At 38.9% G+C, this 27,460-nt stretch overlaps 1 protein-coding gene across 1 annotated transcript; it reads left to right on the forward strand.

Moving 5' to 3' along the window:
• Positions 1–235: 235 nt before the first annotated feature.
• Positions 236–27,050, forward strand: LOC143881708 (Vacuolar sorting protein 39). Its single transcript, XM_077384960.1, has 15 exons — positions 236–386; positions 464–1,706; positions 3,116–3,391; positions 4,738–4,934; positions 5,083–5,224; positions 5,437–5,709; positions 5,862–5,934; positions 7,114–7,162; positions 14,070–14,358; positions 15,876–15,931; positions 16,113–16,181; positions 16,285–16,396; positions 19,595–19,684; positions 21,915–22,085; positions 26,714–27,050. Exons 2-15 carry the CDS (start codon positions 516–518, stop codon positions 26,810–26,812), a joined length of 3,087 nt encoding a protein of 1,028 aa, XP_077241075.1. The 5' UTR covers positions 236–386; positions 464–515; the 3' UTR covers positions 26,813–27,050.
• Positions 27,051–27,460: the final 410 nt, after the last annotated feature.

The raw sequence follows: 27,460 nt of genomic DNA on the forward strand, positions 1-27,460 counted from the left end.
GGTATTTGCGTGTCTTTCTGACAAGTTTCGTTCTTCACAAGTCGGGCGTCGTTCTTTATTTTTTGTAAGGGCGATGATAAATTCGCACCCCCCGTTGGATGATTCGCACCACATGTAAACTTAAAAGAAGCGTTGAAGTTTGCCACAATTCTGGTCAACAGTGGTGCGAATCATCCTATGGTTGGTGCTAATTTATCATCTCCCTTTTTTAAACTAGTTTTTATCTCGGGGTTTCTTTTTCTTTTGCTAAACCCAGGGTCTTGACACCTAACAGTCTTTCTTCGTCTCCACGATGGATCAAAAGAAGCAAAAGAAAGGAATTATTAAACCCTAATTCCCCCATCTCTGCTCCTATGGCGTTTTGTCTGTGAAATTCTGAATCTGCGGTAGTTTTCTTATCTCTCTCTCTCTCTCTCATAGATTTTCACCTTAAACCCTAATAACCCCCTCCCTCTCGATTCAGCGTCAATGACGTGCATTTCGTGCCCTAGCATTCACAAACCCTAACACATCTCATGGCGAAGCTCGATTCGAAGGAACGGATCGTTCTGAAAGCGTTCGCAGAGTTCGATCTATCCAAGGCACCCGGTTTTTCTCCATCCTCTCCTCGTTCGATACGTTCTGTAGCCATTTCCAAGGTATCTGATTCTCAAACCCTAATTTACATCGGAACCGAAGGTGGAAAAGTCATCTTGCTCTCTTTGAATCTTTCTTCGGCAATAATTTCTTCTTCGGGCCAGATAAATGTTAATGAAAACGGCTTTAAACCAATTGAATTTTCCGGTAATGATTCTTCATCATCGGAGAATTTTGATTTTGTAAGATCTGTATCAGTTAGTGATTTCTCGGTAGATTCAATACATGTCTTTGCTGAGATCAGTAAAATTCTCGTACTTGCGGATGGTTTTTTGTTTTCGCTTGATACACTCTTGTTGCAACCCGTTCGGAAATTAGGCTTTCCCAAGGGCGTCACCGCCCTTGCAAAGAGATTGAGTTTTGGAAACTCGGCGAGTTTGGATTGGTTCGAAGATGGTGTCCCTAAGTCCGAGTTCTCGACTGCGGGGCAGCGGTTTCTTCAGAAGTTAGGGGGAGGGATTAAGGCAAACAGTATGAAATCTAGGGTTTCTGACGTTCAAGGAGAAGGCAGTTGTGTTATAGCAGTTGCAGCAGGGAAAAGGTTGATTTTGATTGAGCTCCTCTTGCCAGGTAGAACTAATAGGGATATAGATGTGGGCGGGTTTTTTGTAGTTTTGAATGAGATTCAGGGTATTGATGGAGTCCAGACCATGGTGTGGCTCAATGATTCGATAATTGTCGGTACTGTTAATGGCTACACGATGTTTTCTAGCAGTACAGGGCAAAGTATTCCAATATTCACACTTCCGGAATCGTCTGGTCTTCCATTCTTAAAAACTACGTGGAGGCACAAGCAGGCGATTTTGTTAGTAGACAATGTTGGCATTGTTGTGAATGCTGTTGGGCAGCCGGTGGGCGGGAGTTTGATTTTCCGACATACCCCAGATTCTGTTGGGGTGGTGGGCTTATATGTGATTGTTGTAAGGGATGGGAGAATGGATCTGTACAACAAGAAAACGGGTGTTCATGTTCAGTCAGTGTCTTTTGCAGGTCAAGGAGTTGGTCAATGTGTTCTGGCAGATGAAGAGAGTGGCAGTGGAGAACTTGTTGTGGTTGCAACACCTTCCAAGGTATGATTCCACTATCTAATATTGGAGTCTTCTATGTGAATAGCTTTTGCTTGTATGCTTTGATTCATGTGACAAGCTTCAAGGAAACTATGATTTCATCATTCTATTGTGAAGTTACTGCTAGGGCATTGCAACCAATGTTAGGCAATTGAGGCTGAGATGAATCCACCTCCTCCATCTAGGACCAAAACCCACCATCCGACACATAATGAATACACTCCCTCTCCACTGTCATAGGCCTTATGCATATTCATTTTATAAAGGATACCGTAAATACCATTTCGATGATAACAATCGATATAGTCGTTAGCTATGAGGGCATCAGCACCATCAAGGATCTTCTCTCCTGAATGAAGGCACATTGTGGCTTAGTTACACCTTTCCAAGCATTCTCCTAGCAAATTCGCCAGCATCTTGTACACACTCCCCACAAGACTAATAGGCCTAAAGTCTGAAATTTGATTAGCCCAATCTCTCTTATGAATGAGAGTAATAAACAAAGCTACTACACTCCTTAGCCAAACCCACCTCTGCGAAGAACTGGTTGAAGAAAGCCATCAAGTACTGCCTTAATCGCCTCCTAGCACTCTTGGAAAAAGGCGATGCAAAAGCCATAACTGATATTTTCTCCCATAAATTGTCTTTCCAAGCCTCCCCGGTCCTCATCTTTATTGTGTCACTCAGCACTCCTTGACTTCTGTCTATGAATAGGGAAGTTGCAGGACTAGAAGACAACTTTTTTGGGTCTAGTTGAGTTTGGGGTTGAGCCCATAGCTCAATTGGACATCTTGTTTCTTTTGATACGTACTTCCCAAAATAAGTTTTAATTAAATTTTGTACCATCAAACAGTTTCAAATTCCCAAATTTTGGTTTCTGTATATGATACATAAGCTATGGTTGCTATGCCTCAGTATTTTTGATTTACTTTAGTGAAAATGTAACCATATTTGGATGTCTGGGCAGTGGTGCTAAAATTTTGTTTTTATGTGTGTTTTCAATTAACAAAATCATCCCAGGAATTTTGTCCTCCCAAAAAAAATAAAAATAAAAATCCCAGGAACTTCTTCTTGCCTTCAGTTGTCCAACATCGAATGCATAGATGTTGACCACAGATGTTTGTCTATGGTCACACATATTTTTTTTTTTTGGTCACATATTATCCATGGGTTGATTTATCATATTTCACTACCAAAATTCCATAGTCAAACTTAATGTCTGTATTATTCATGCATGCCTCCTTTTCTTCCTCTTTGAAAAAGGAAATTCAGAATATCAAGCTGAGACAGTGAGACATCAATGCAGCAGGATATGATGCATCTTATATCCACAAATGAACATACATAGTGCAAGCGTCTTCTATTTATTTTGCATTCATTTTGTTACCAGCACCACCTTCTGAACTTTGCAGGCTATTTGCTATCATAAAGTATCTGCTGAGGAGCAGATTAAAGACCTTCTGAGAAAGAAGAATTTTAAGGAAGCCGTCTCTCTGGTTGAAGAGCTTGAGTATGAAGGTGAAATAACAAAGGAATTGCTTTCCTTTGTGCATGCTCAAGTGGGGTTCCTCTTGCTCTTTGACTTACATTTCGAGGACGCAGTAAATCATTTCTTGCAGTCAGAAACTATGCAGCCATCTGAAATTTTTCCATTTATAATGCGAGATCCAAACCGCTGGTCCCTGCTGGTATTTATTTTATGTTCTGCTTCCCACTAACAGTCTTCTACTTGTTCTTATTCTTTTCTGGAAAACATGGTTAAATAGCTTAAATTTCTGACTAGCTAAGATTATTTTATACTATTCATGAGACAGAATCTCACCGAGGGAGTTGGTTTTCTTTTGCCATTTCAAGTATGGCACATTTGTTTTTTAGTTTTTACTTTCAACTTGATGGAGCTCACACTTGCGCCCTTTTTGTCATAATATGTTTACTATCTTCACATATATTTTCATTCAAGAGTGTGTTTGCACAACAAGGATTGATATAGCAGCATGAGTTTAAGATTATCAGTCACAAGGTTGAAGCTTCCCTGAATCCTACATGTTTTCCCATCCAATCTCCCCTTTCTGCTTTTATATTGGAATTCTCAATTGTAGACATATTTCAGGATTGGGGCCCATATTTACATCTATTTAAGCTTTTTCCACATATGTTTTTGTGTAGATCCTTGGCTTCTTTGTCTAAAAAAAATTCATTTGTGATTTTTCCTTCCAAAAAATGACCACAAACCTTAACTCCATCTTTTCTCTACTGGTGACACACGGTAGGTTGCACCCTCTATCCTTTGGTTAGACGGGACACGAGAGAATACGGCAGTGAAGCTTAGATGGGTTTTCTCAATTTCTATTAGACCCCTCATTTGTCCTCCATTTATATATTCTTCTCTAAATGGCTTGCGTCAGTCCTAGTAGTAGTGGGATCTCTTGTACGTTTGGCTCTTTATAGGGAATGGTGCAGCCAGGCTTTCTCCATGTCGAGCTTATGTTTTGCACAATAAAACATGTAGTTATGTATGGACTAGCACTCCTGGCCCATGCTATGCATGCATATAAAATGGTGGGGCCCATATTATGCATGGTTTGTGTAGAGATGGTGGCCCCACCTCATCAAAGCATAAGCTATAAAATGGTGGGCCTCACCCATGGTATTCATGAGGTATAAAATGGTGGGTTACTCCACCCTATGGATGGGTCTAGGTGGAGATGGTGGGCCCACCCCATCAAAACATTCGATGTAAATTGGTGGGCCCCACTCCATAAAAAAATGAGCTGCAAAATGATGGCCCCTACCCATGCTATGCATGAGGTGTAAAAAAATTCCATGGAAAAAAAAAATCCAAGGTTAGTAGGTTTGCAATTTTCTTTGAAAACAGGGAAATTTTTTATTTTGGAAAATAGTTTCTACGGCAAATGAGTTTACAAAATGCTGGAAAATTCAGTTGTCATTCATTTATTTGTGCATGCATTTCTATTGTTCATGCAAGTATGTACTTAGTTTATTTGTGCATATAATCTCCTGATTTTCTTTCCAGGTCCCCAGGAATCGATATTGGGGTTTGCATCCTCCTCCTGTACCACTTGAAGATGTTGTGGATATTGGGTTGATGGCTATCCAGAGAGCTATATTTCTTAGGAAAGCAGGCGTAGACACTGCAGCAGATGAAGATTTTATTTTGAACCCACCAAGTAGAGCTGATTTGTTGGAGTCAGCGATTCAAAACATTATCAGGTTTTATATACTGTTCCATCATTTGTCTACTAGTTATGACATTGCCATTTCAATTGCTTACACATGCATTGTGGTTGCTCATGATTAATTCAAAGTCTTCCAATTAAATGCGTTTTTTTCCAACAAATATTCTGTTGGTGGATTTTAGGTATCTACGAGTTTCCCGTGATAAGGATTTGAGTCCTTCAGTGAAGGAGGGAGTTGATACTCTTCTAATGTATCTCTATAGAGCTCTGAATCATGTAGATGAAATGGAGCAACTGGCATCTGCCCCAAACAGTTGTGCCGTGGTACGTTCCGTTATGTTAGCATCTTATATTCTTAATTTGCTGGTTAGGTGTACAGTCAAAATTAAGTTAGCGATTACAGCCTCAAGACCATGCACCCTCTGTGTATGTTGGTAAGCAGCGGAATCCTAGTATTCCTATGTATTGCAAGGCAGAAAGGCCGTTTCCAGAATGCTGCTTGAAGGATGACCCTCCAACTTGCATTGACGGTGCAGGAGGAGTTAGAAAGTTTGTTAGATGACTCTCGGCATTTACGGACGCTTGCCTTCCTGTATGCTAATAAAGGGATGAGCTTGAGGGCTCTTGATATTTGGCGTCTCTTGGCAAGAAATTATTCAGCTGGCCTATGGAATGACCCTACAGTGGAAAGCGATTCTGAGGATAGTCATATAAATTTAATCTCTAGTCAGACGACTGCTGCCGTAGAGGCGTCAAAGCTTCTTGAGGAGTCATCTGATCAAGACATGATTCTGCAACATCTTGGATGGGTGTGTAATATTTCTTAAAACCACAAATTCGTGTTGGTTGTACTCTGTAGAGAATCTATAGATGCTTCCATTTTTTTTATTTTTTAAAAAGATAATATAGCTGCTTCCATGTATTTAAGACCTAATCCACTGGTGGTGCCTTTCTTCATTAGATTGCAGATGTAGACCAGGAACTTGCAGTCAAAGTTTTAACATCTAAGAAAAGGGCCAATCAGCTCTCACCAGGTAATCCTCATGCGCCAAGAGAACTCAAAGTACTCATCCATGTTAAGTTTTTCCTTTGTTCATTTGTTTTGAGTCTTTTGACTATTGATCCTTTTCGGTCATATGTTATTATTTGGAACTCTGTATATTATCTCTAGTGGAATGATTTGAATGATCCAATTTTTCCATCTTTCAAGTTTCAACATCCTATTATAGATTTTTATGCTATTTCTTGTTATTATTTTGCGTGTGTGCCTGGGATGGGGCGGGGCGGGTGGTGAATTTTTGTTTGTAACTTTGTACTGATGGAAAGCTTCCATCTGCACAACAAGATCATTGATACCTTTGTGACAATAATACTCTCTTTGGTACCATTAAAAAAAATCTCTATGGCATTGTTCCGGGATATTGAAGATCATTTGCATTTTTTCCATATTGAACTTGGATTATTTGTTAGTGAATTCATGTATCCCTTACGATTAGCATTATTTGTCAGTGGATTCATCTTAAAATTTTTGGCTTCGATTTCGATTTCGATTTCGGTCGCCACGGAAACAAAACGTTGTTAGAAATTTTCGTGCAAATCCTGTAAAATCATGTAAACATTTGGAAACGTATGCAAATGATAATATTTTAAGATCAAACTTTAGGAAACACTATAATAAACACAAATACACACTTAGAAACCAGCACATGAGCAAGACATCCATCCATAATGGTTTAATAACATCGAAAGCCTTGTGGCTTGTGTTGCCCTGCATGCTGCATGTGTGATAATTCAGTGCATATCACATTTCCCATGTAATTCTTTTAAATATATTTTATGAATGATAAAAAGAAAAAGACCTGATTTGTCATGTAATTCATCTAAATATTTATGCATACATTCATCACATTTCACTTCTAATTCATATAAATGTAATTGTTTATATATACTGAAATCGTATACCATTAATATACTTACAATTTTGCTTTTGGCACGTGCTTCGGTTTTGGTATGTGTTTAGGTGGGGATGGAAACAGAAACTTTTCGGTTGTTTCATATCGTTATCTATCTGGATTGCACAATGCATGTTATTTGGCCATTCACTGATAGAAATGTCTTTTTTGGGAATTTGTGTATATCAGGAGTTGGTTGTAAAAATAATGTTACACTGTGGTGTGGTCCATGCTAAAAATTCTTCATGCTTCGTACTGCAGAAAAAGTACTTGAAACAGTTGATTCGAAAAAGGCCGAGATTCATCAAAGGTATTAATTTTTTCTTTATTCAATTCCACTTTGCATTATAAGTGGAACTTTGTACTTACTAATGAAGTTTCATTCATATATTATTAAAAAAATGAAGCTTCTTTTATATTTATCCTTGCAAATACCTTTTATGCTTCTTTCGCATGTGGCATTTACTCCTGCTTTCAGCATAGCTTACTTGCTATTAGCATCTGAGATTGCCATTTCCATTTTCTGTGAACCTCTTGCATCTTTTTTTCTAAAAAAAAACAATGAAATGCTGGAGACATTCTCGGAGTCAATTCGATTTGATCAAACCTCTTGTCAGGATAAACGATACTCTGTTTTCTCATTTCTGCAAAATCTTGACTGCATAATAAAAATAGGAGAGTGATAAATCAACCCCCATATATCTTAAATCGACCCCTTTTAACGTAAAACGTTAGGGCATTGAATAAAGTTGCCACCTCCCGTAAAACGTTAGGGCGTTGAATAAAGTTGCCACCTCCCGTTAAACACCGTACATGTGAACAACTCACACGCCCTAACTTTTTACGTTAAAAGGGGTTGATTTAAGATATATGGGGGTCGATTTATCACTCCTCTAAAAATATCATTTGAGCACTCAAATGATTAAAAAAATCATTTCACAGCTTATCTTATAGACTAAAAAATATTCAGTTAGTACTAAACTGGGTCCTGCTTCAACCCAGATTAATACCCTTATCAAGTTCAATTTTCCGGCTCTCTCAAAAAATGGATGAGGAAGAAGTTAAAAAAGCAGGACAAAAGTCCTCAAATTTCAAATTTGAGTTTAGTAGACTTTGCTCTTGATAGTTTAGCTTCTCACATAGGGTCTGTTTTTTTCTCTTCTTAATAAAGGAAATTATTTGGTTATACAGAGGTGTCATGGGAACCTGTTTGATAGGGCCAATGTTGTATTTTGTAGGATTAAGTAACCTCTGTAGAATAGAATGCTGTGAATTAGTCTGCTCAGAATCTTTTTGCTAGGTCAAATGCAGCAAAAAAATTGACTCATGTAGTCATTTATAAATTGTAATATTTGCTCTTGAGCCACAATTGTGTCATCCAAATAGTGGAGGTGTGATATAAGGTTTTCTTGCTTGGACTCAAGCGAGTCATGCTTCTCTTGGTGGCATCTAACCATAATGGTTTTGTTTTGGGCAAACAAATCCTTGACGAGATTGTATTTGCCAGTGATTTTATTGTATTTTATTTTTTCAATGGCTTGTCAGTGATTTTATTAACTCAAATATAAAATGTGGTTTCTGTGGTATGCTCTTTAAGATAGACCCGAAGAAAACTTGTGATAGGCTTGAAAAGTGGGTATCGTCAATCCATTTTTCCTTAAAAAATTCGATTCGGTATCAAATAGAGAAAATGGACTGAGTGGTGTGCATCGTCAGTCCATTTTCCCATTCTCTTTTAATGGTGGTCAGGTCGGTTACACAGGGGAGCCCTGTTCTTTTCACACTGGCGGCAGAAAACATTGGCTATGTAGTGTTGAGAGCTGTTGAGTCTTATTACTTGTGTGTCTCCATGCTTGTCCCGGTGCCCTCCCACATATTACACCTCCAAAATGTGGATGACACAATTGTATTTGCAGAAGCTTCCCTTCCTCAGGCAGCTAGAATCAGTGTCCTTATATCCTACATTGAGGATTATACGGGGCACAGAATTAATAGAGGCAAGTAGCTTGTGTGCAAGATTAATATGGATTTCTCTAAGGTTCAATCTCTCGCTTCTGTGTATGGTTTTAGGGCGTTATCTCTTCTAATAATGTACCTTGGCATCCCTCTTAAAATTTGGAATCTATATGCTCACGATTGGGATCCAGTGTATGAGTGAATCGAGTCCCGCCTTGGATCCTGGAAATGTAGTTTATTTTTCTCTCCCAAACAAGATCACTATTCTCAAGGTGTCCTCTCCAACATTGCAACCTATATCCTATCTCTTTATAAGATTCCGCCTCAAGTGGCAGAAAGAATTAATAAGGGCTTTTTGTAATTTCTTATGGAATTCTACTTTTAGAAGAGTACATCCGATTAATTGGGAGTAGGTGTCGAAGATTGTGTTCCCCTATCATTCTATGTTGGCAATGGTGCAAATACTTTTTCTAGTTGGATGATTGGTGTGGTGATATCTCGGTGAGGTCTTTGGCATTGGTGGTGTAAACCGATGAGCAATAAGAGATTTGATTACTTATGGAAAATGTATATCTCTTCAGCAAATATTGATCATGTGGAATACAGTCAACTCAATATTGATCATGTGGAAGGATAGAAATGATCGAACATTTTAGAAATAAATATAACTCAATTGGTAAAAATATTAATTACCATTAAAAAATTGGTAAAATTATTAATTAGATAATTGTTGAAGTCTCCGAGCGTGCCTCTATTGTTGCTGTCCAGGACATTATTTGTAATTGGATTCAGATTAGTGCAGAGTTCTACTCTGCTGCTAGGCCTCCTTTGGTTTGAGCTCCTCCATTCAAGGGATAACTTAAAAATAAATGCTGATGGCAGTAGTAAACTTCCTAATCAGTGTAGTGCTGCAATTAGGAAAGCAGGGGTTTATTTGTGGGGTGGGGTAGTCTCTGACCCCAGTTCATAGATTTTTTTATTTTATTTTATTGTAGGCTCTTGCGGAGATTGTGTGGAGGCCGAAGTCTGTGCCATGTGGAATAGAGTTAGATTGGTTTCTTTGCATGACGCCTCAAAGTTGTGGACTGAAGGCGACTATCTCAACAAGGGAAAGGTTTCACCTTCTTCAGTCGTCGAGATAGGTGGGGTATAAGCTAGGCTTGGGGGATCACAGATAAAGATAGGTCTGGTAGGCACCATTCACCTATTGATGTTATTCGCATAACGGCTTTCATTTTTCTTGCTTGCTTTATTCTGTCTATTGGCTTTCTTGCTGAGTGAGGGTGGTAGATGAAGGGCGATGCCCATTCTGTGTTTTGCAGTACATGAAGGGCGAGGCCCACTCGTCAGTTATTGTGTTTTTCTCTTCTAGTGGAGGAAGGTTGAGTAGTAGATGGGCTAGGCCCACTGTTCTAATCGAGATATTAGGTTGGTTTGGTGAATGTCTTTCTTTCTGTTGGGACGGGTTGATGGCCTTGCGTCTCCCTCCTTGTCCAGGTCCCAGTGAAGCTGGGTGGCTGGGTGGGGTGGGGGTCGGACCAAGGTTGCTAGATCGGGAATCGAAGGCTCCCGGGATGGTCGGAAGCGGGAATCTTAAAACCACCGGAGAGTCGTCGGGAGTTGGGAATCGCCTAGGAATCGCAGTTCACAAAATTGGGAATCAGGGTTCCCAAAAGGTGGGATGAATCCGAACCCCGATTCCCAATTTTTGGGGATTCGAAATGATTCCCGTTTCAGAATTGCGTACTGGGGAATCGGGATTCCCCAGCCTAAGGTGTGATTCCTGCTTCCTTGGGTCAGACTCCTTGCTGGAGATTTAGACATCTTTTTAGAGATATCTTTGATCTGCTGATGGATGTAGTGTGTTTCTTCTCCCATATTCATAGAAAGGGAACACTTTTGCCGTTCATTTGGAAAATTTCGGTATGTTTTGCACAGGGCTGATTATTTGGCATGATTTACCTGTCTCGTAAAATTTCCTTACGTTTTCTTTTCTTTCTTTCTTTTTGAATGCTCAAAGTTTCATTCAAATAGAGGGACCAAGATGGTCAAGTACAAGATCTAGTGAAATAGTAAAAAGATACAGCAAGATATACAGACAGCATATAAGAGAGGCCGGAAAACTCAAGGAAGAAGAAAGCCAAACTGGTCCAGGGCCAACAAGCGACTCCATTCATGGTAAGCCTATCTGCCACTTCATTGGCCGATCTCCTAATATGGCGGAAGGAAATAGTCGTATTACCCAAAATATCTTTTATCTCCTTGAAGATCTCTGCAAATCTCCACGGGAAAACTTGGGATCCGCTTAACCAACGGTTTACACCGAGTAAGTCCCCTTTTACAACCACTCTATGTAAATCTTCTCCCTCTAAAAGCTTGATTCCTTGATGAACCACGTGTGCCTCCGCCTCACTCGAGTTAGCCACTCCAATAGGGCCTGAGAAGGCCCATTGCACTAAACCCCTTTCATCTCTTAGGACTCCCCCTTTACCATCCGGACCCGGATTTCCGAGACTTGAACTATCAAAATTGAGCTTCAGGAATCCTGGAGGGGGCAGTTCCCACTCCTGCACAATCGAATGAATCCTCTCTGAACTATGGCACACCTCTCTCCACCCGTTCTATAAGTCAAAATCCGAAACAAATATGAAGCATGGAAGGGTCTTCACCCAAAAGATTGAGCTACCACATTGTTTATTAAGTAGGAAAAACTCTTGGTATACCCCTTGAGTGTCCTGGAGTTCCTCTCCTTCCATAGCACCCAAACAACTGCAAGGAAACAAGTGTCCCATAATATTTTGCCTTTTTTCTCCAAGGAGACATTCGCCAACAATCCAAAAGATCCATAAGGTGCTCTGGAAATACCGAAGTTATTCCAAATCTTCCCAAGATGCCACTCCATATCTCCCTGGCCACCTTATAGTTGATGAATAAATGATCCACTGTTTCCCCCGCTTGAATGCATAGAGCACAATGGTCAATAATCAACATTTTCCGCTCCCTCAAAAAATCCACCGTCTAGATTCCGCCTGCGAAGAACGGCCCACCCAAATACTCCAACTCGGTAGGGAGGGGGCGGGGGTTGCTTCGATAGACCATCTTCATCCTTCACCATCTTACTTTTTCTATTCGTTATTCTCTTTGTTTGTTGTGGCTTGCCTTGGTTAGCTGGGCTTTTTCCTTGTTAATAAAATTTTACTTGTTCAAAAAAAAAAAAAAAAACAATACAATGTGCCTCACCATGGAAGTTTCTATGATACATTGATCCTTTTAATCCATGTCAGTCATGACTGGTAATGTTAGGAATGATGAGAAAATTTTAGGAACTTTGTATGCTTGTTTGTGTTTCAAGAGAGGTGCACTGACGGTGTTGCTTTTGATTTCTACCAGAAAATTCTCATTTTCAATGATATGTTCATCTGCTATGTTTTTAATTTGTACGTATGCATTCGTGCACATAGGTGCATTCATAGGGGTGCAACTCGGGTTAGGTTTCAACTTGAAAAAAGTAGGGTCGGTTTGGGTATCCTTCAGTGTCGGGTTCGGGTTGAGGGTTTGCGCAACCCGATCCTAGTGAAACCCTGCATTTTTTATCAATTTTCTTTTTAGGAAGCTTAAAAATTCAGGTCGGGTCGGGTTTGGGTTGGAAAAAAGGGTTCCTTGGGTCATGCTATGGCTATTAGTAAGCAACAAAAACCTGTTTCGTGCTATGGCTATTAGGACATCGAAGGAGTACAGAGAAGTTGGTAAGGAGAAGGAGAACAAGGGGGCTGAGGGTAATAACCCTGAATGATATGCCTTCCACCCCGAGGAAGAAAAAAGAAAAAAAAGGAAGAAAAAGAAAAAAAGAGAAAAAAGGAAAGGATTAGAGAAAAAGGAGTAGGAAAAAGTGAAAAGAGGATTAGAAAGTAGGAAAATGATAGGGGATGTTAGGAGAAGAAAAATAGGGGAAATATGTTTTAGTTCAGTGAGACAGAAGGATTGATTTTTAGGATAGATTAGGTTGGATTTAATGGTTTGTGGAGAGGCTATGCTAGCCAAAGGTTCAACTTTCAGGCCTTAGAATTTGAAGAATGATCTTCCCCCAGGATTTACTGGCTAGTAGCTTGCCGATTGACATGTTACATATCCAGAATTTACTTTCTATTGCAGTAGCTTGAGAGATTCGTTCTTTCGCTTCGCTTTGTTTGGACGTTCTAGCTAGGTTTTTCCTGGGGGTGTAGGAGTTGGAAGTGTTGTTGAGTTCAAAGGGGGCAATAAGTGTTGAGTTCAAAGGGGGCAATATCATCTGTTTCCCCAGTCTTGCACGATGATATTTCTAAGGTTTTAGGTTGTTGGCCAATCGTGAGTGGTTGCCTTATCACTCATAGGTGGTACATACTTTGTGGTTGAAAGATGATGTAAAGAATACATTCTTTTGTGTAGTACATGGATGAATATAAACCAATGTCAATGCTTTGCTTATCCTTTTTGGACTGGTGCCGGCATGTCGGTCCAGTCCACCTTAATATTTTGTAATGCAGGATGGGACTACTGGTCCCGATTGCTATCTTATTATTAATGAAATATGTCAATTGTTTTTTGAAAAAAAGGGTTTCTCAGGTCGGGTTGGGTTGAACCTCATCAAGTTGGAACTCGGGTCGGGTCGGGTTGAGTAAATGGTTCCTCGGGTTGGGTTCGGGTTCGCCTCAACCCGATCCGACCTGAGTTGCACCCCTATGCATTGATGCAAGCCATGTACTGTAGCTACTAGTCACATCTATATGAATTTGTGAGATAAGATGCATTGTGTCATTTTCTGTGATGACCTTTACTAGCTTACAGAGTAAAACCAACCCTCGTTTGTGTCTATATATTTTCATTTGTTGTGCTTGACTAGTTTGGTTTTTGTAGAAAATTTGTAACTTGCTTTAAATGCTTCTGCCACGATAATTTCACCTCATCATTATGGGCTCTATGAAATTTCCAACTTCCAATTTTTCAAATAATTGATGATCTTCTATCAATTCAATTGCTGTCCACTGCATGTTATGTCTTTTTTGACCATCAACCTTTTCCAGCATTGGTGAGAAATGCTGAACTTTATTGATAGTATGTTGCCCAACCTCAGCTGCTTTCATGTGCAGCTGAGTGGATTCTTCTCATGCCTTTGCTTAGTTTTTCATGACTGTCTGTTTATGATTTTTGCAAGTACTGTAGATGGTTTTTTGTCACTTATGTGGTTTTTACTTCTTGGAATCTTTTTCCCTTTTTCTGCGCAGATATTTGCAATGGTTAATTGATGACCAAGACTCCGATGACACTCGCTTTCATTCTTTATATGCTCTTTCTCTTGCTAAATCAGCCATTGAAACAGTTGGTATGGAATCCACGTATCAGAATCACGGCCAAAGAAGGTTAGAAGAGATGGATATTACTGATGTTGAAAGTGGAACCATCTCTAGAAATCCAATCAGAGAGAGGTTGCAGTCATTTTTACGATCTTCAGATTTATATGATCCAGAAGAAGTTCTTTATTTGATTGAAGGATCGGAATTGTGGCTGGAAAAGGTTTGCTGAATCTCTATGGTTCCTTTTTTTCAATTCTATTTGTTAGTTTTACACCTAAGCATATGTATTAAGATTGTTAGATTGGAAAATTGATGAGACATTATATTTTGGCTGGAAAATTGAACATGGGGCATACTTGAACAATACCATTCAGAATGTCATTTCATACATATTCAATGTTTATATACATTCATATTTAGCTGGAAAATTGTACATGGGATGTAGTTGAAAAATACTGTTCTGAATTTCCCTCTTCAAAAAAAGAAAAGAAAAGAAAATCCTCTTCAAAAAATACTGTTCTGAATTTTACTAGATTCAAATTTCATATTTATATACATTCGGTGGCCAAACTTATGCGGTACAGCTTCAATAGTGTGCAACTAAATGTGGGTATAGAGTCTATAGACTCATATCAATTGTGACATAGGTTGCTTTTGATTCGACTCTTTCTTTATCCAGCCTCTGATGTCCCGTTGCAATCAATGTAAATTAAATGAATGTTTGTCAGTGTCAGATACAGACAGGTATGTATGTTTAGAAGTAGATATGAGCTGTGGGACAAGGAAGCATCGTAAAACCAGAAATGTGAAGATGCCTGTACAGTTATAATCTGATATTTATAGAAATATTATAATTCTTAGTTCACAGATAGATAAAATGCAGCCGATTAGTACATAAAAATTATAGAAATAATATATAACTAATACCAGAAATCAAGAAAAATTTGGGCAGCCAATGGAGTGCAGGATACCTACTGGAGTCGTTTTCGATGTTGTTGATCCCCATTCTAACACTATGCGTCGGCCTGATTTTATGAAGGCCTTGACAGTACTAACGACTCCTTACCGGATCAAATTGGGCATACCAAAGCACTCTGGCTTATTGATTGATATCTCCAATCTATATGGACCACAGTTAGATCTTGGAAATGATGGATGCTCATCATAAGCATTTTTTATTCCTCCTCTTCCTATTGATCAGAAGCATCCAACAGTGCCATGCCAGAAACTAAATCTTTTCCTCGCCTTATAGTCATGTTGATGTATTTAAGACACATTCTGGCATGGCATTTTATTTATTTATGGGTTTTTTTTTGTTTGAGGATTCATGTTACTTTCTTTTAAGTGGAAGTTTGTCTCCCTTGCATGTATGCTTAATATACATGAATCGTGATATATCATCACCTCATCTCCCTTGCATTAAAGAGGAATGTACCACCTCATCTTCTCCCTCTTTGTTTCCTTGTTCCCAGTTTCAAGTGCAATCCATGTTCTAGCTTTTATAGCTAAAACCTTGCATAAACTAACAATGTTATGTGGCGGCTTCATTCTTGATAATATTGTGCGCTGACTTCTGTGAAAAAAAAGAAAGATAATATTGTGTGCTGACTGCTGAAAGATTTCCTTCAATGAGTCTTTTAGCTTCAAATTTCTTTTTTTTTTCTTCCTTTTCTTGCCATGTCTTGGTTTCCTTTTGGGGGTTATTAATGTCTTTGTTTCCTTGTTTCTTCAAAACAGGCAGTTCTGTACAGGAAGCTGGGACAGGAAACACTGGTACTCCAGATTTTGGCCTTGTAAGTTTTATCTTATCATATAGAGTTCATAATCGTGATACACCATCCTAGATGATTATACACCATCCTAGATGATTAAGGAGCTTAGGAGGAATATTGGGGGATGATAACTGATATGAATTTTTTAAAATTTGATGGGACTATAATTCCTTTTCTGATATCAATTTTCATGATATTCAAGGAAGCTGGAGGACAGTGAAGCAGCTGAGCAATATTGTGCAGAGATTGGTAGACGTGATGCCTATATGCAGTGGGTGCTGTTCATTATTCTGCTTCAACAGTTCTATACCAGTATATGTCTTTTGATTCCCTACATACAGATCATTTTATAATTGATCTGGTTTATACTGCAGGCTACTTGATTTGTATTTGGATCCACAAGATGGGAAGGAACCTATGTTTACGGCTGCAGTACGCCTTCTCCACAAACACGGAGAATCTCTGGATCCTCTGCAAGTGCTAGAGGTATCAAACTCCATTGTTTCTTTTTACCCTAGAAAATGCATGGAAACACACACACACACACACACACACGGACTTAAATGGACGGGCAAAAACATGCACAAATTTGGAAATAGTCCTTTTTTTTTTGTTCATTTCAAGGGATGCCAATTCATCAGTTCATCCCACACGTGGAAGAAATTCTCTCTGTTTTTTAAAGATTTGGACATCCGGACCTCATTTTAAGCAAATCTTTTCTCCAGAAAACTGATAAAACTGATTCAACCTACTGAATGCTGTTGTAATTCATATTAATCATCAGGTTAGTCTGTTATAAGATGTATTAGGCTACCATCTCCACGTCGGCGTCGAGCTCCATGTTGAACAACTGATGTAGATTTATCTCTAACAGAATCACTAGTAGGTTTAGATGACATAGATCGTTGAATCCTCAAAAATGTCTCTAGTAGAGATGGAAGAGTACTGGTACCAAAATCTGATATCTAAGAGGAGTAAACTCAGGACGAAGACCATTAAGAAACTTGACCATTCTCAACCCCCTCCTTTTTTTTTTGAACAGTACATCAGATTTTGGTACTCGTACTCTTCCATCTCTACTAGAGACATTTTTGAGGATTCAACTCTCAACCTCCCTCCTCTTTGTAAGAGTTTGAGGATCCGTGGAAAAAGGATAGTGAATATCTAACGCTACAAATTAACCTAGGATGGATAATACTAGGTTCCTCTCATCCTATTGTAAATTTAAGTACTCTGTGAAAGTGTTACACACCGTCATATTATTTGACCCTAAGAATAACATCCTAGAATGCTTCCAGACTTCCTTAGTATAGCCCAAGTACATCATTGTACAACTAGTCTTCAGTTCCATACTATTCCATAATAACGTCATAATTTTGAGCATTTTCTTAACTTCTTAAAATTCTCAGCATCTGAATTTGGTTTACCCATGAATCGATACTCCGACTTTTCTCTTGCTCTTTTAAAGATCTCTATAGCCCTAGCCCGCGACCCATAGCTACGCCTATCAAATTTAATGGAACTCATCTGAACATGAGATAGATCTGAAATGACCAGATTACCTTGCTTCATCTCCATTGCAGCTCACCTACGAACTATGATTTGGCCGACACTTTGAATTTATCGCCGACACACGACACTCCTTTAGACACTTTTAAATGCATTGCTAAAGTGTGAGTGACTTTACACTTTATATGTATGTATGTGTATGAGTGTGGCACTATTTCTAGATTTTTAGGGGTTGCCATTTTAGATTCCTCGTATCTGTGTCAAAACTCGGCACACAAATCTGTGTCCACAAATCATGATTACATGTACTTTGTATTTTAGCCGTGTACATGTTTCTAACTTTTTATAATTTGCCGTGTCCGACACTCCACGTCCATGTCGACATGCGACACTCGTGTCCGTGTCCACAAATCATAGCCTACAAATTATCAAACAGTTTGCTTGCAGATGCTACACTCCAACATCAAGCACACATGGTTGATTACAGCTGCACAATCATTATAGACAATGGCAAACACTTGGCAGTCACTGTTCATCAACAATGTTCACTGATCACTCTTCATGGTACTGGTCGTGCTACTGTTCACCGAACATGTTGTGGCACTTTTCACGGCACTGTTCGTCTAACGCTATTCACAGAACTGTTCGTTGAACACTGTTCACTGAACACTGCTTGTATTGCCTGCAAACATAGCAACAACCTACGTGTAACAACTAGCTGCACATGACCTTCAACAACCACCTTTAGCAACCTTCATACCTCATGTTCTCAAACTTCTGGAACCACCTACATGTGGTTGAGACGATCCACCACACAAAAAAACAGAGAAAAGAAGGAACAAAAAAGGGAGGTGGACTTTAGGTTGGAGTAATCACTAACAACCTGTTCTCCATGGGTGAGCAAGGAAAAAGGAAGGAAGCAAAGGAGAAGAGGAAAAAACTGGTGCTCTGATGTCATGTAAATCACTAAAAAAAGAAGGAAAGTAGAGAAGAAGAGAATGGAGAGTCTCTCTCTCTCTCTCTCTCTCTCTCTCTCTCTCTCTCTCTCTCTCTCTCTCTCTCTCTCACACACACACACACACACACACACACACACACACGCGCGCGCGCGCGCGCACTGGGATTTGCAAGCGTCAATCGCAGAAGGCATTTCACGTATGGCCTGTTGCATGTGAGAGCAGCCACCTCGTGAATAAAGACAATATCTGCTGAAAAGTGAGCCTGTGTGGCTGCTCTCACATGCAACAGGCCATTCGCGAAATACCTTCTGCGATGGACGCTAGCAAATCCTATATATATATATATATACAAGAAGGAAAAGATAATAAAAGACAATTCTGCCCCTCTACTTATAATAATATAGCCCACACTTTGAATTTACTGTTAACATGTGTTGACACTCATTTCAACACTTGTAAATGTACCGCTAGAAGTGTCAGACTTAATGTGGGTGTGCTGACACATGTTGACACTCCTTTCGACACTATGATTTACCTCATGTAATTATCTTTTATCTTTTTTTTCCCCACTTCTTTAGCTACTATTTTGTGTTACCCTGCTTCCCTTAAACTTAAAACTAAGCATAAACAAATTCTTCTTCCAATATTATATTCATTGTATACTGCTGGTCTCCCTCGCTGCATATTGGAAAGTGAAGAGAACTAAATTATATTGATGAATGCACTGTATTGGATTATCTCATGTTTATTTTAGTTTTATAGTTGTTTAATCCTTTTTCTTTGAATGGTAGAAAGGTATTATAGTTGTTTAATCCTAAAATTTATTATTTTGTTAAACGAACCCAACTTGTGTCAGGATTAGACTTGGTCAATTTGAGCCAGGTAGATCATTTCACCTTCATAAAAATTTTCTAAAGGATTTATTAGCCGACCCGAACTAGTTTGGGACAAAGGCTTAGTTGAGTTGAGTTGAGAATCAATAATTTTACATGTTTGTACGAGTAGGGGCGTTCCCCGTTTGTAGATTTTTAGGGGTTCCATGTTGGGCACCTCGTATCCGAGTCGAAACTTGACCCATGAATCAGTGTCTATAGATCATAGCTAATTTGTTTAACAACTTTAAAGAGCGGAGTAATCATCTTTTGCATTATTTTTGGTTATTTATGCTTTTAATTTCCAGAATTGTTACTAAGAAATTTGAAATTTAATGTTGCAGTCTTTATCTCCTGATATGCCTCTCCAACTTGCCTCCGATACAATATTAAGAATGTTAAGAGCTCGGGTTCATCATCATCGCCAAGGACAGGTAAATTTTCCAGATAAACAATGCCTTAATATTTTTGTTTGCATCTTCAGTAGGAATACTTTTTATACCTATGAAATTCTAGTGCAATATTCCATGCTCTAGTTTATAGCCGTCATAGCAAACTTTAAAGCTTGTCTTGATTGAGTAGGTGTGCATGGTGTATTGGCGATCTGTTTTAATCCATCTTTCAAAAAAAAAAAAAAAAACACCTTGATGCAGATAGTAGGATTTATTTCCGTATTATTTACTTTCTCATATTTTTATTTCCATTTTATTTGTTTTTAGGATTTTATTTTCCATGTTATTTAGAATTAGAAAGTTTAGTGTTTTAGGAATTCTTATTTTAGTAGGTTTCTATCTTTTAGGTTGTTATTTGCCTATTTATAGGCCTCTTTACAGCTTATTTTTTAACTTTTTGATGTTTATTGATATTTGAATAAAGATTCTTCTCCCTCTAATTCTGGTTTTCTTCTTCTCTCTTCTGATTTCTTCTCTTCTCTCCCTAAATTCGTCTATTCTTCTAGTTATTTTCGTCTCTTCTTCCCCTATTCTTCTAATTCTATCCCCTTTCGTCTATTTCTCTCCCTTTCCTCAATTTTTCTTCACGGTGCTACATCACACCTGGCGTTCATTATCTATGAATTCTAGTGCAATATTCCGTGCTCTAGTTTATAATCGTCATAGCAAACTTTAAAGTTTGTCTTGATTGAGAGGGTTGTACATGGTGTTCTGGTGATATGTTTTAATCCATCTTTTAATACTGACGTTCGTAATTTCTGATTAAATGGATCCATATGTGACAGTTTATTGCATGCTGCAATGATAGAATGTGGGACTGCCTTCTCATTTTAGGCTGAATGGAAATAATTACGCCATAAAGTTCAGGCACCAATCATTATTTATTCAAAACATCAAAGCGCATATAGAAGGAAAGACTGAAGATCAGAAGGAAAAATGCCCACAATGTTGTCCAGAAATACGGAGCCTACTTTAGGTTCAGTCATTTTTTAGTTTCACTCTACCAAGTCAGTGAGGAGTATAATAATTTTCCATCGACTCAGCCGAATGCTTATAAAATCAGTGTTTTTGTTACTTGGAAAAGGTCAAACCAAGTCCTCTCAGGAGTTATTATTCAATCAGCAGTTCTTGGACATTGTTGCATGGCACACAGTTACATTATGCCCTTGGTGACTGTTGTTTTAAATTTCCTTGAAATTTACCCGAAATGACCGAAATCTTTTCATTTCCATCTCCATCGAAACGAATTCTACATTATTTCCTTTTTCGTCATCATTTCCCCGAAATTTTGATCGAAATTCCTAAAATCCGACCGAAGTTCGACCGAAATGGTCGGAATGACAACAAAATGGAAAGATGTGATTATTTGCATTTCATTTCATTTCATTAATGCAGGGATTGATATTTGGTGGGCAACATCATTGAACTGCACATCAAAGTAACGGACCAACGGTATCTTATGCATGGGGTGTCAGATCTGCGTCCATATTATATCGTTCAGTATTGTTACTCAGTTCGTAAGGGTATCATCTAAGCATCATATTTCCTATTGCTTCTGGTAACTGGGGCCTTCTCGGACCAACCGCATCTATTTTCTGTATTTCATCAACCTTGGGAGCGTATATACCTCATTAAAAACAAGAGTATATTGTTGAGAAATTTTTGTCTAGTTGTTCATCCATTCAGTCTTATCAACATGTCCGATTAGAGATTATTTCTTGAAGGGTAACTTTTACTGCTACTTTTATTTCTGTAGAACTACATGAGTAGAGCCATATGTCAACTTTTTACTCGTGAATAGGAATTGTTCTCAAATTAGCCCTACCAACTATGCCTTGATCAACAACAATTGGTTGTTAACCTTTATGGGTTTCTTTATTCTTTTGAACTATGAAAGCAGTTCCATGCTATTTTAGGTGATGAGAATTTTTTCGAGCAAGGTGTATGTAAATCACATAGAATTTGCCTTTTCATGCTTGCTTTGGTTAGAAAAACTTTCTTGAAATGAACTTTTGTCAGCTTTGTTCTTTCCCTCTTGGACTAAATGGTAACGGCAGCAGTTCTCTTTTCCTGTTTTTAATGCAGAGTCGTATACATTTATTCCTTAGTTTCATCATATTATATATATGCATTATAAATAATTTGAATATCTGTATTTCCAGATGCTTTTTCTTTGACTGTTGAATTGGCACCTTGGTCTTTGTTTTTGTAGATTGTACATAATCTATCGCGTGCTATAAACGTAGAAGCAAATTTAATGAGATTAGAAGAGAGATCAAGGCATGTGCAGATAAATGACGAAAGCCTGTGTGACTCTTGCCGTACCCGCCTTGGTACCAAACTCTTTGCTATGTATCCGGATGATTCAGTTGTCTGTTACAAGGTTTGCAGATTTCTCATCTCTCATTTCATGCACCGGTTTTGCACATATTTATTATGGTGTTTGGACACAGGTCATTCTATGTATATGTTTTCCTCAGTTATACTTACAGCCAAGAAACACATTCGTATGTACAAATGTGCATAAAATGTCAGCAATTTTACTGGTTGCCATGCATTTGATTATACACGTCATGGGCATACTTCATGCATACATGCTGATGGATGGATAGATGCAGGCACTTTTTTTCATGCATGCATGCAAAGCCCATGCAGATGCTAGTTATATTTGCATTCATACAGATAGAGTTGCATTCACATTGACATGTTTAAATGCAAATGCCTACATACATGGTGCAATATATATGTGATATCTGCATTCTTCACCATGTTATCATGGTAATGACACTCACTTTGCGTGTGGGCATGTGTGCGCGTGTGGGCTCATTTGTATTGTAGTGAAATTATATTTGATATATTGAAAAATGGAAGATATTTTCAAAAAATGAGGATTCCCCAGTATTTAGAAAAAACGTATTTTCCAAGTTTTTTTTGATATTTTCATGTTGTTTTTGGAGCCTTTGATTTTCTAACAATTTTTTTTTAATCTCCATTATTTGCACTTGCCTTTTTGTTTTTAATTGGCTTTCGAGAGCTTTTTGGGAACTGTAATAACTTGACAGCTGTTTAAATTATAAAACACGAGAATTTTTTTTTGTTAATTAATATTAAGATGGCAATCGGGACCAATAGTCCCATCTTGCACTACAAAATATTAAGGTGGACTGGGCCGACATGTCGTCACCAGTCCAAAAGGTAAACAAGCATTGATATTAGTTTGTTTTCATCCCTATACTTTCCTAAAGACTGTGTTCTTTACAACATCTTCCTACCCCCCTTTATGTATCACCTATGGGGGAATATGTCACCACTCAGCCAATAGCCTAAGCCCTTAAAAGCATCGTCTTGCAAGACTGGGGAATAAACACAATAAACACATCTGTCCCCTTGAGCTCTCCTGCTCCTCCAACGAAACTAGCTAAACCAATGAGACAAAACAGAGCGATAGGAGCACACTATCAAGATACTGCAACAGAACCTAAAATCAGGGTATGTAATTTCTCAATTACATTCAATAGGTCCTGGGCAAAAACATTCTTCCGATTCTCAAGCGAGTAAAGTTGCACCATTGGTTAGTATAGCCCTTCCTCATACAATTGAATCCAACCTAATCTTTCATAAAAACAGAAACGTGGTTTCTTTGTTTCTCTACTTCCCGGTCCTCTTTACATTCTCCTACTTCTTTTCCTCTGATCCTTCCCTATTCTCTCATTTTCCTCTTAACTCTTCACGATTTAGGTTCTATTTCATCTATCATTTCCTCTACTCTGTCCTCTACAACTTTGGATTGCTCTCCGAGGAACGACGCCCTGGTCTTGTCTATATTCTCCTGATAAGAGAATCCCAAGGCATCTCCCATCACTAAGAATTCCTTAAAGCTCTCCAGTTCATGGTGCCCAGGGTCATCACCTGCTGATGGTAAAGAAATACCTTTACCCTTATCATTGCAGTCTTTAAGCTGCCCTGTCCATGGAGTATCTTCCATTACTGGGGTCCCTCTGTCCCGAATCTGAACTGAGCCTAGAGATTGACGCCTAAGTTCCAGACAAGAGGTAGTCGATTGTTTTTCCTCCTCCCATAGGCGCCTTCGAATAAGCCTCTCCTTATCCAGAATCTTATTGAAGATGGGCAGATTATGAAGGGGGTGTGAAGTTCCTCACTATTCAAAGTGGACCGAGAAGGGGACGACCCCAAACTTCGAGCGCTGGCAATCATTTCTTTAACCCATTGTTTCTTCAGAGGGGATATCAGGACTTCGGCTGGAGTAGGCGATTCCTTCATCACCAACTTCTCGTTGTACTTTAGATTTTTTAGAAGTTCTAAGTCCTCATTGACCAGGGTGATTGCCTTATCAGCTATAGTGCTTGTGTTTCCGAAGTGATCACTGCTAGACATTGAGAAGGCAATTTTAGAGGGGCTCGAAGATAGTGAGAACTATCGGATTCACGCCTCTTTTTATGATTTCCTTTTTTCTGAACAACCTTTTAAGCTTTCTATTAAGTACAGATAACCCTCCTCGAGTTGCCAAGACACAAGCATCCTTCCCAAGATTTTTCCTAAGTTTACCTTTTTCAGAACGATCGTTTTTTGTTTCATCACTTTTCCTTACCACATGAAATCTATTTTTTATTTTCAGAACCGTTAAATCTGTTGCCGATTTTAGGTCGAAAGTATCCACAACTTCTTTTTGTCCCGCTTTCCTTTTGATCTGTGGAGGTACGATCAGTGATTTCCTTGGAAGTGGCAGACCCACAGAGCCCCTAAGCCTACCCTCCCTACTTTCTGATGAAAACAGGATAGGCTCAGGGGGGACAGGTGAGTAGGTGGGGAATTCAAAATTTGAATTGGGGACCACCACTGGCTTCGGCCCAAAACCAGTAACCTCTGCCACCTTTTCCGGTGAAAAAACTACCGTCGGTGACCATACATCATCAGCAATTTGGACAGATCTCTCAAAACGTGGCAAATTATCTTTACTACTGGCCTCTCCCACCACCGACATTGCCACCGAATTTATGCTGTCCTCAGAGACCATCTTAAATCCCACCGAGTAAATGTTAGAATCTACCTTTAAATTGATAAACTGAGGAATGGATTTCCATAAAGGGGAAATAACCAAGGCGGAGGCGAACGCCAAACAATGAGAATGATTCCCAAAGAGTTGAGTTTCAAGAACCTGGCCCAAATGAGATCCCAAAATTTCCACCGTGGTAGCAGACCACGCATGAAGGGGAATATCATAAAATCTTAGCCGAACCGATATAGCACCTGTATTATAAGCAGGGAACCAGGGCTGGAGGGAAGAAATGTACCCTCCAAAAGCCTCACCACCACTACGAAGGATCGAAGTGGCATGAGATTCGGAGCCAGAACTGAATAGTATATCCACAGTACTAATGGCGAAAGGCTTATCCAATTCTGGGAGGCCCCAAAAAAGTTTGGCCCAAGCCCAAATGTCTTCCTGAAGCCAGGAACCAGATTTTAAGGTTCCAATAAGACAACACTTTAGTTTCTTCTTTCTATCTTCCACCATAGAGTCTGGTATCTCCAGACATCGAGCATTTTCCTTACCATCAGCATCTTGAACCATTTTGGGTCTCCAGGCAAGACTAGAGTTCTCTTTATGTCGCATTTCAGAACACTTTCTGCACGAGGTGCGCGACCCAAAGTTTCGATAGGTGCATTTTATGCACATCCAGTCACTCCCATTCGGTATTGGTCTCCGATTTACTTCTACTGCTCTTCGGCCAGGAGTTTTTCTAGCTCCAAAATCCAATCTTCTCCCCTTGGTGCCCCACTCTTCCAAACTCCCCAGGGAGCCAGTGTGTGAGCGTGGTGGGGGCCAATGTGACCAAGGAGGTCTGTCTGCACCAGCTCCTTGCCCAAAAGAAAAAAGAGATCTCCTAGAGCAGAGATTAAAGATCCTGAGAGAATAAAAAACTTCCATGGTGGAATAGCCCCCATCTAAACACGCCAGGTAAGGCTCTACCAGTCGCTCAAGGTTTGTACCGCAATCACAGGGGAGGAACGATAATTGAGGACCTCCCGGTGGAATGTTCCGACGACTCCTGAAGACATCCCTGATGGTCATCGTCCCTCCTATTCCGTGGTAACGCTCAACTAGATTTTGAATGAAAGATTTTATATGGTATAAAACACGAGATTTTATAAGCCCTTATAGTCCCTTATTTTTCGAAAAGTACTGTACGGAATACACCATAGGATGATCCAAACCGTCCATCTGATGAGCCATAATGTAAATAGGTTGTGCCCAAAAAATCATTTACATAGGATGATCCTAGCCCTCTGATCTATAGAGGAACAACATATTATGGAAACCTCTATAGACCGGAGGGCTAGGATCATCCTATGGAAATGCTTTTGGGGCACAACCTATTTACGTTGTGTTCAATCACATGTACTGTTTGGATCATCCTATGATGTGGTTCGTACGGTACCTTTTGAAAAATAAGGGACTATTAGGGCTTACACCATATAAAATCTCATAAAACACAAGCTGGGTTTGTGCAATTATAAAAGCATGGCAGTGCCAATATTAGTAGCCTTTATTTAACACGACATTTTCTGTATAATTTCCCTTGAAAAACCACACCATTGTGCAATTATAAAAGCATGGCAGTGCCAATACTAGTAGCCTTTATTTAACATGACATTTTCTGAATAATTTCCCGTGAAAAACCACACCATTTGAAGAAGATTAGATTCCCAAGGATGATACATTAACTAGATTTGTTTATGTTAAACTAATTCTACAGGACTCCATGTTTATTTCTAAATTTACCACATTTTTTCGTTGATCTGGACCCAACAACTTGGTACAAACTCTAGCTTCTCGTTAAAATTGTCAAAGCTCATTGAGCTGTCTGAGTTGAAACTGAAAATCATGACACTCATTCCTTAGTCAATACTTTGATTTTTTCAAATATTCTCTGAAACTATTCCTAGTCAAGAAAGGTAATAATTATCCGTGTTTTTTTCCCTTCATTTCAGTGTTTCCGCCGACGAGGTGAATCAACATCTGCCACTGGACGTAACTTCGAACAAGATTTCATATTCAAACCAGGCTGGCTTGTCAATAGACAACTTTGAGGCATTTCTGTAAGAAGAACCAAATCAGTTTCCTTCAGGTCAATTTCCAATCAAATTCCTTAACGTCTGGAACTGCTGGAAGTGACGGCTACTCATCGGAAAATGGACAGTCACTCCGTAGAATCTATAAGTGCAAATCTTCGTATTGGGATATGGATTTGAACTGAAAGTTTTCGATGGGTAAATATGTTCAAATAATGAGATTACATAATAAAACCCTCTGGTTTCTTTCTCGTTATAGATGTGCTTTCTTCCTCGCCAAGTTCATATCTTTGTTCATGCATCATACGTGTTGTGTATAATGTTCCTCTTGGTTCTTGACCATTAAAAATGTAGAAAACTAAGATATCTTTAATCTCTCAAAATATGAAAAACACGATGTGCAACAAATGTCCATGCAAGAAATACAAGATTTACATGGTTTGGTCTGAAGCAAGAACAATAGTCCAAGAAATGCACTGATTGTTTGATCTATCTGGATTGGGAATCATATTTCTTTACACAATTTAGAGGGAAATGACACCATGATCGATAATTTTGAGGCGTATCATCCTAAATTGAAGGCCCTTTTAAATAAAATTTGTACGATGTTGGTTCAAGCTATCTTTTTCATGTGTAACCAAGCAGTTGAAAATAGAGTAGGTTTTC

The sequence above is a fragment of the Tasmannia lanceolata genome, unplaced genomic scaffold (genome assembly GCF_043159265.1).
Source record: "Tasmannia lanceolata isolate RefF3 unplaced genomic scaffold, GAP_Taslan_0.1 ptg000007l, whole genome shotgun sequence".
Lineage (NCBI taxonomy): Eukaryota > Viridiplantae > Streptophyta > Magnoliopsida > Canellales > Winteraceae > Tasmannia > Tasmannia lanceolata.

Excerpts from the sequence above, each read along its gene's own strand:
- LOC143881708 (XM_077384960.1), top strand. The coding sequence starts at position 516 with ATGGCGAAGCTCGATTCGAAGGAACGGATCGTTCTGAAAGCGTTCGCA. Across the intron at positions 1,707-3,115 it reads TGGTTGCAACACCTTCCAAG|GCTATTTGCTATCATAAAGT; the intron begins GTATGATTCCAC and ends TGAACTTTGCAG. Across the intron at positions 4,935-5,082 it reads GCGATTCAAAACATTATCAG|GTATCTACGAGTTTCCCGTG; the intron begins GTTTTATATACT and ends GGTGGATTTTAG.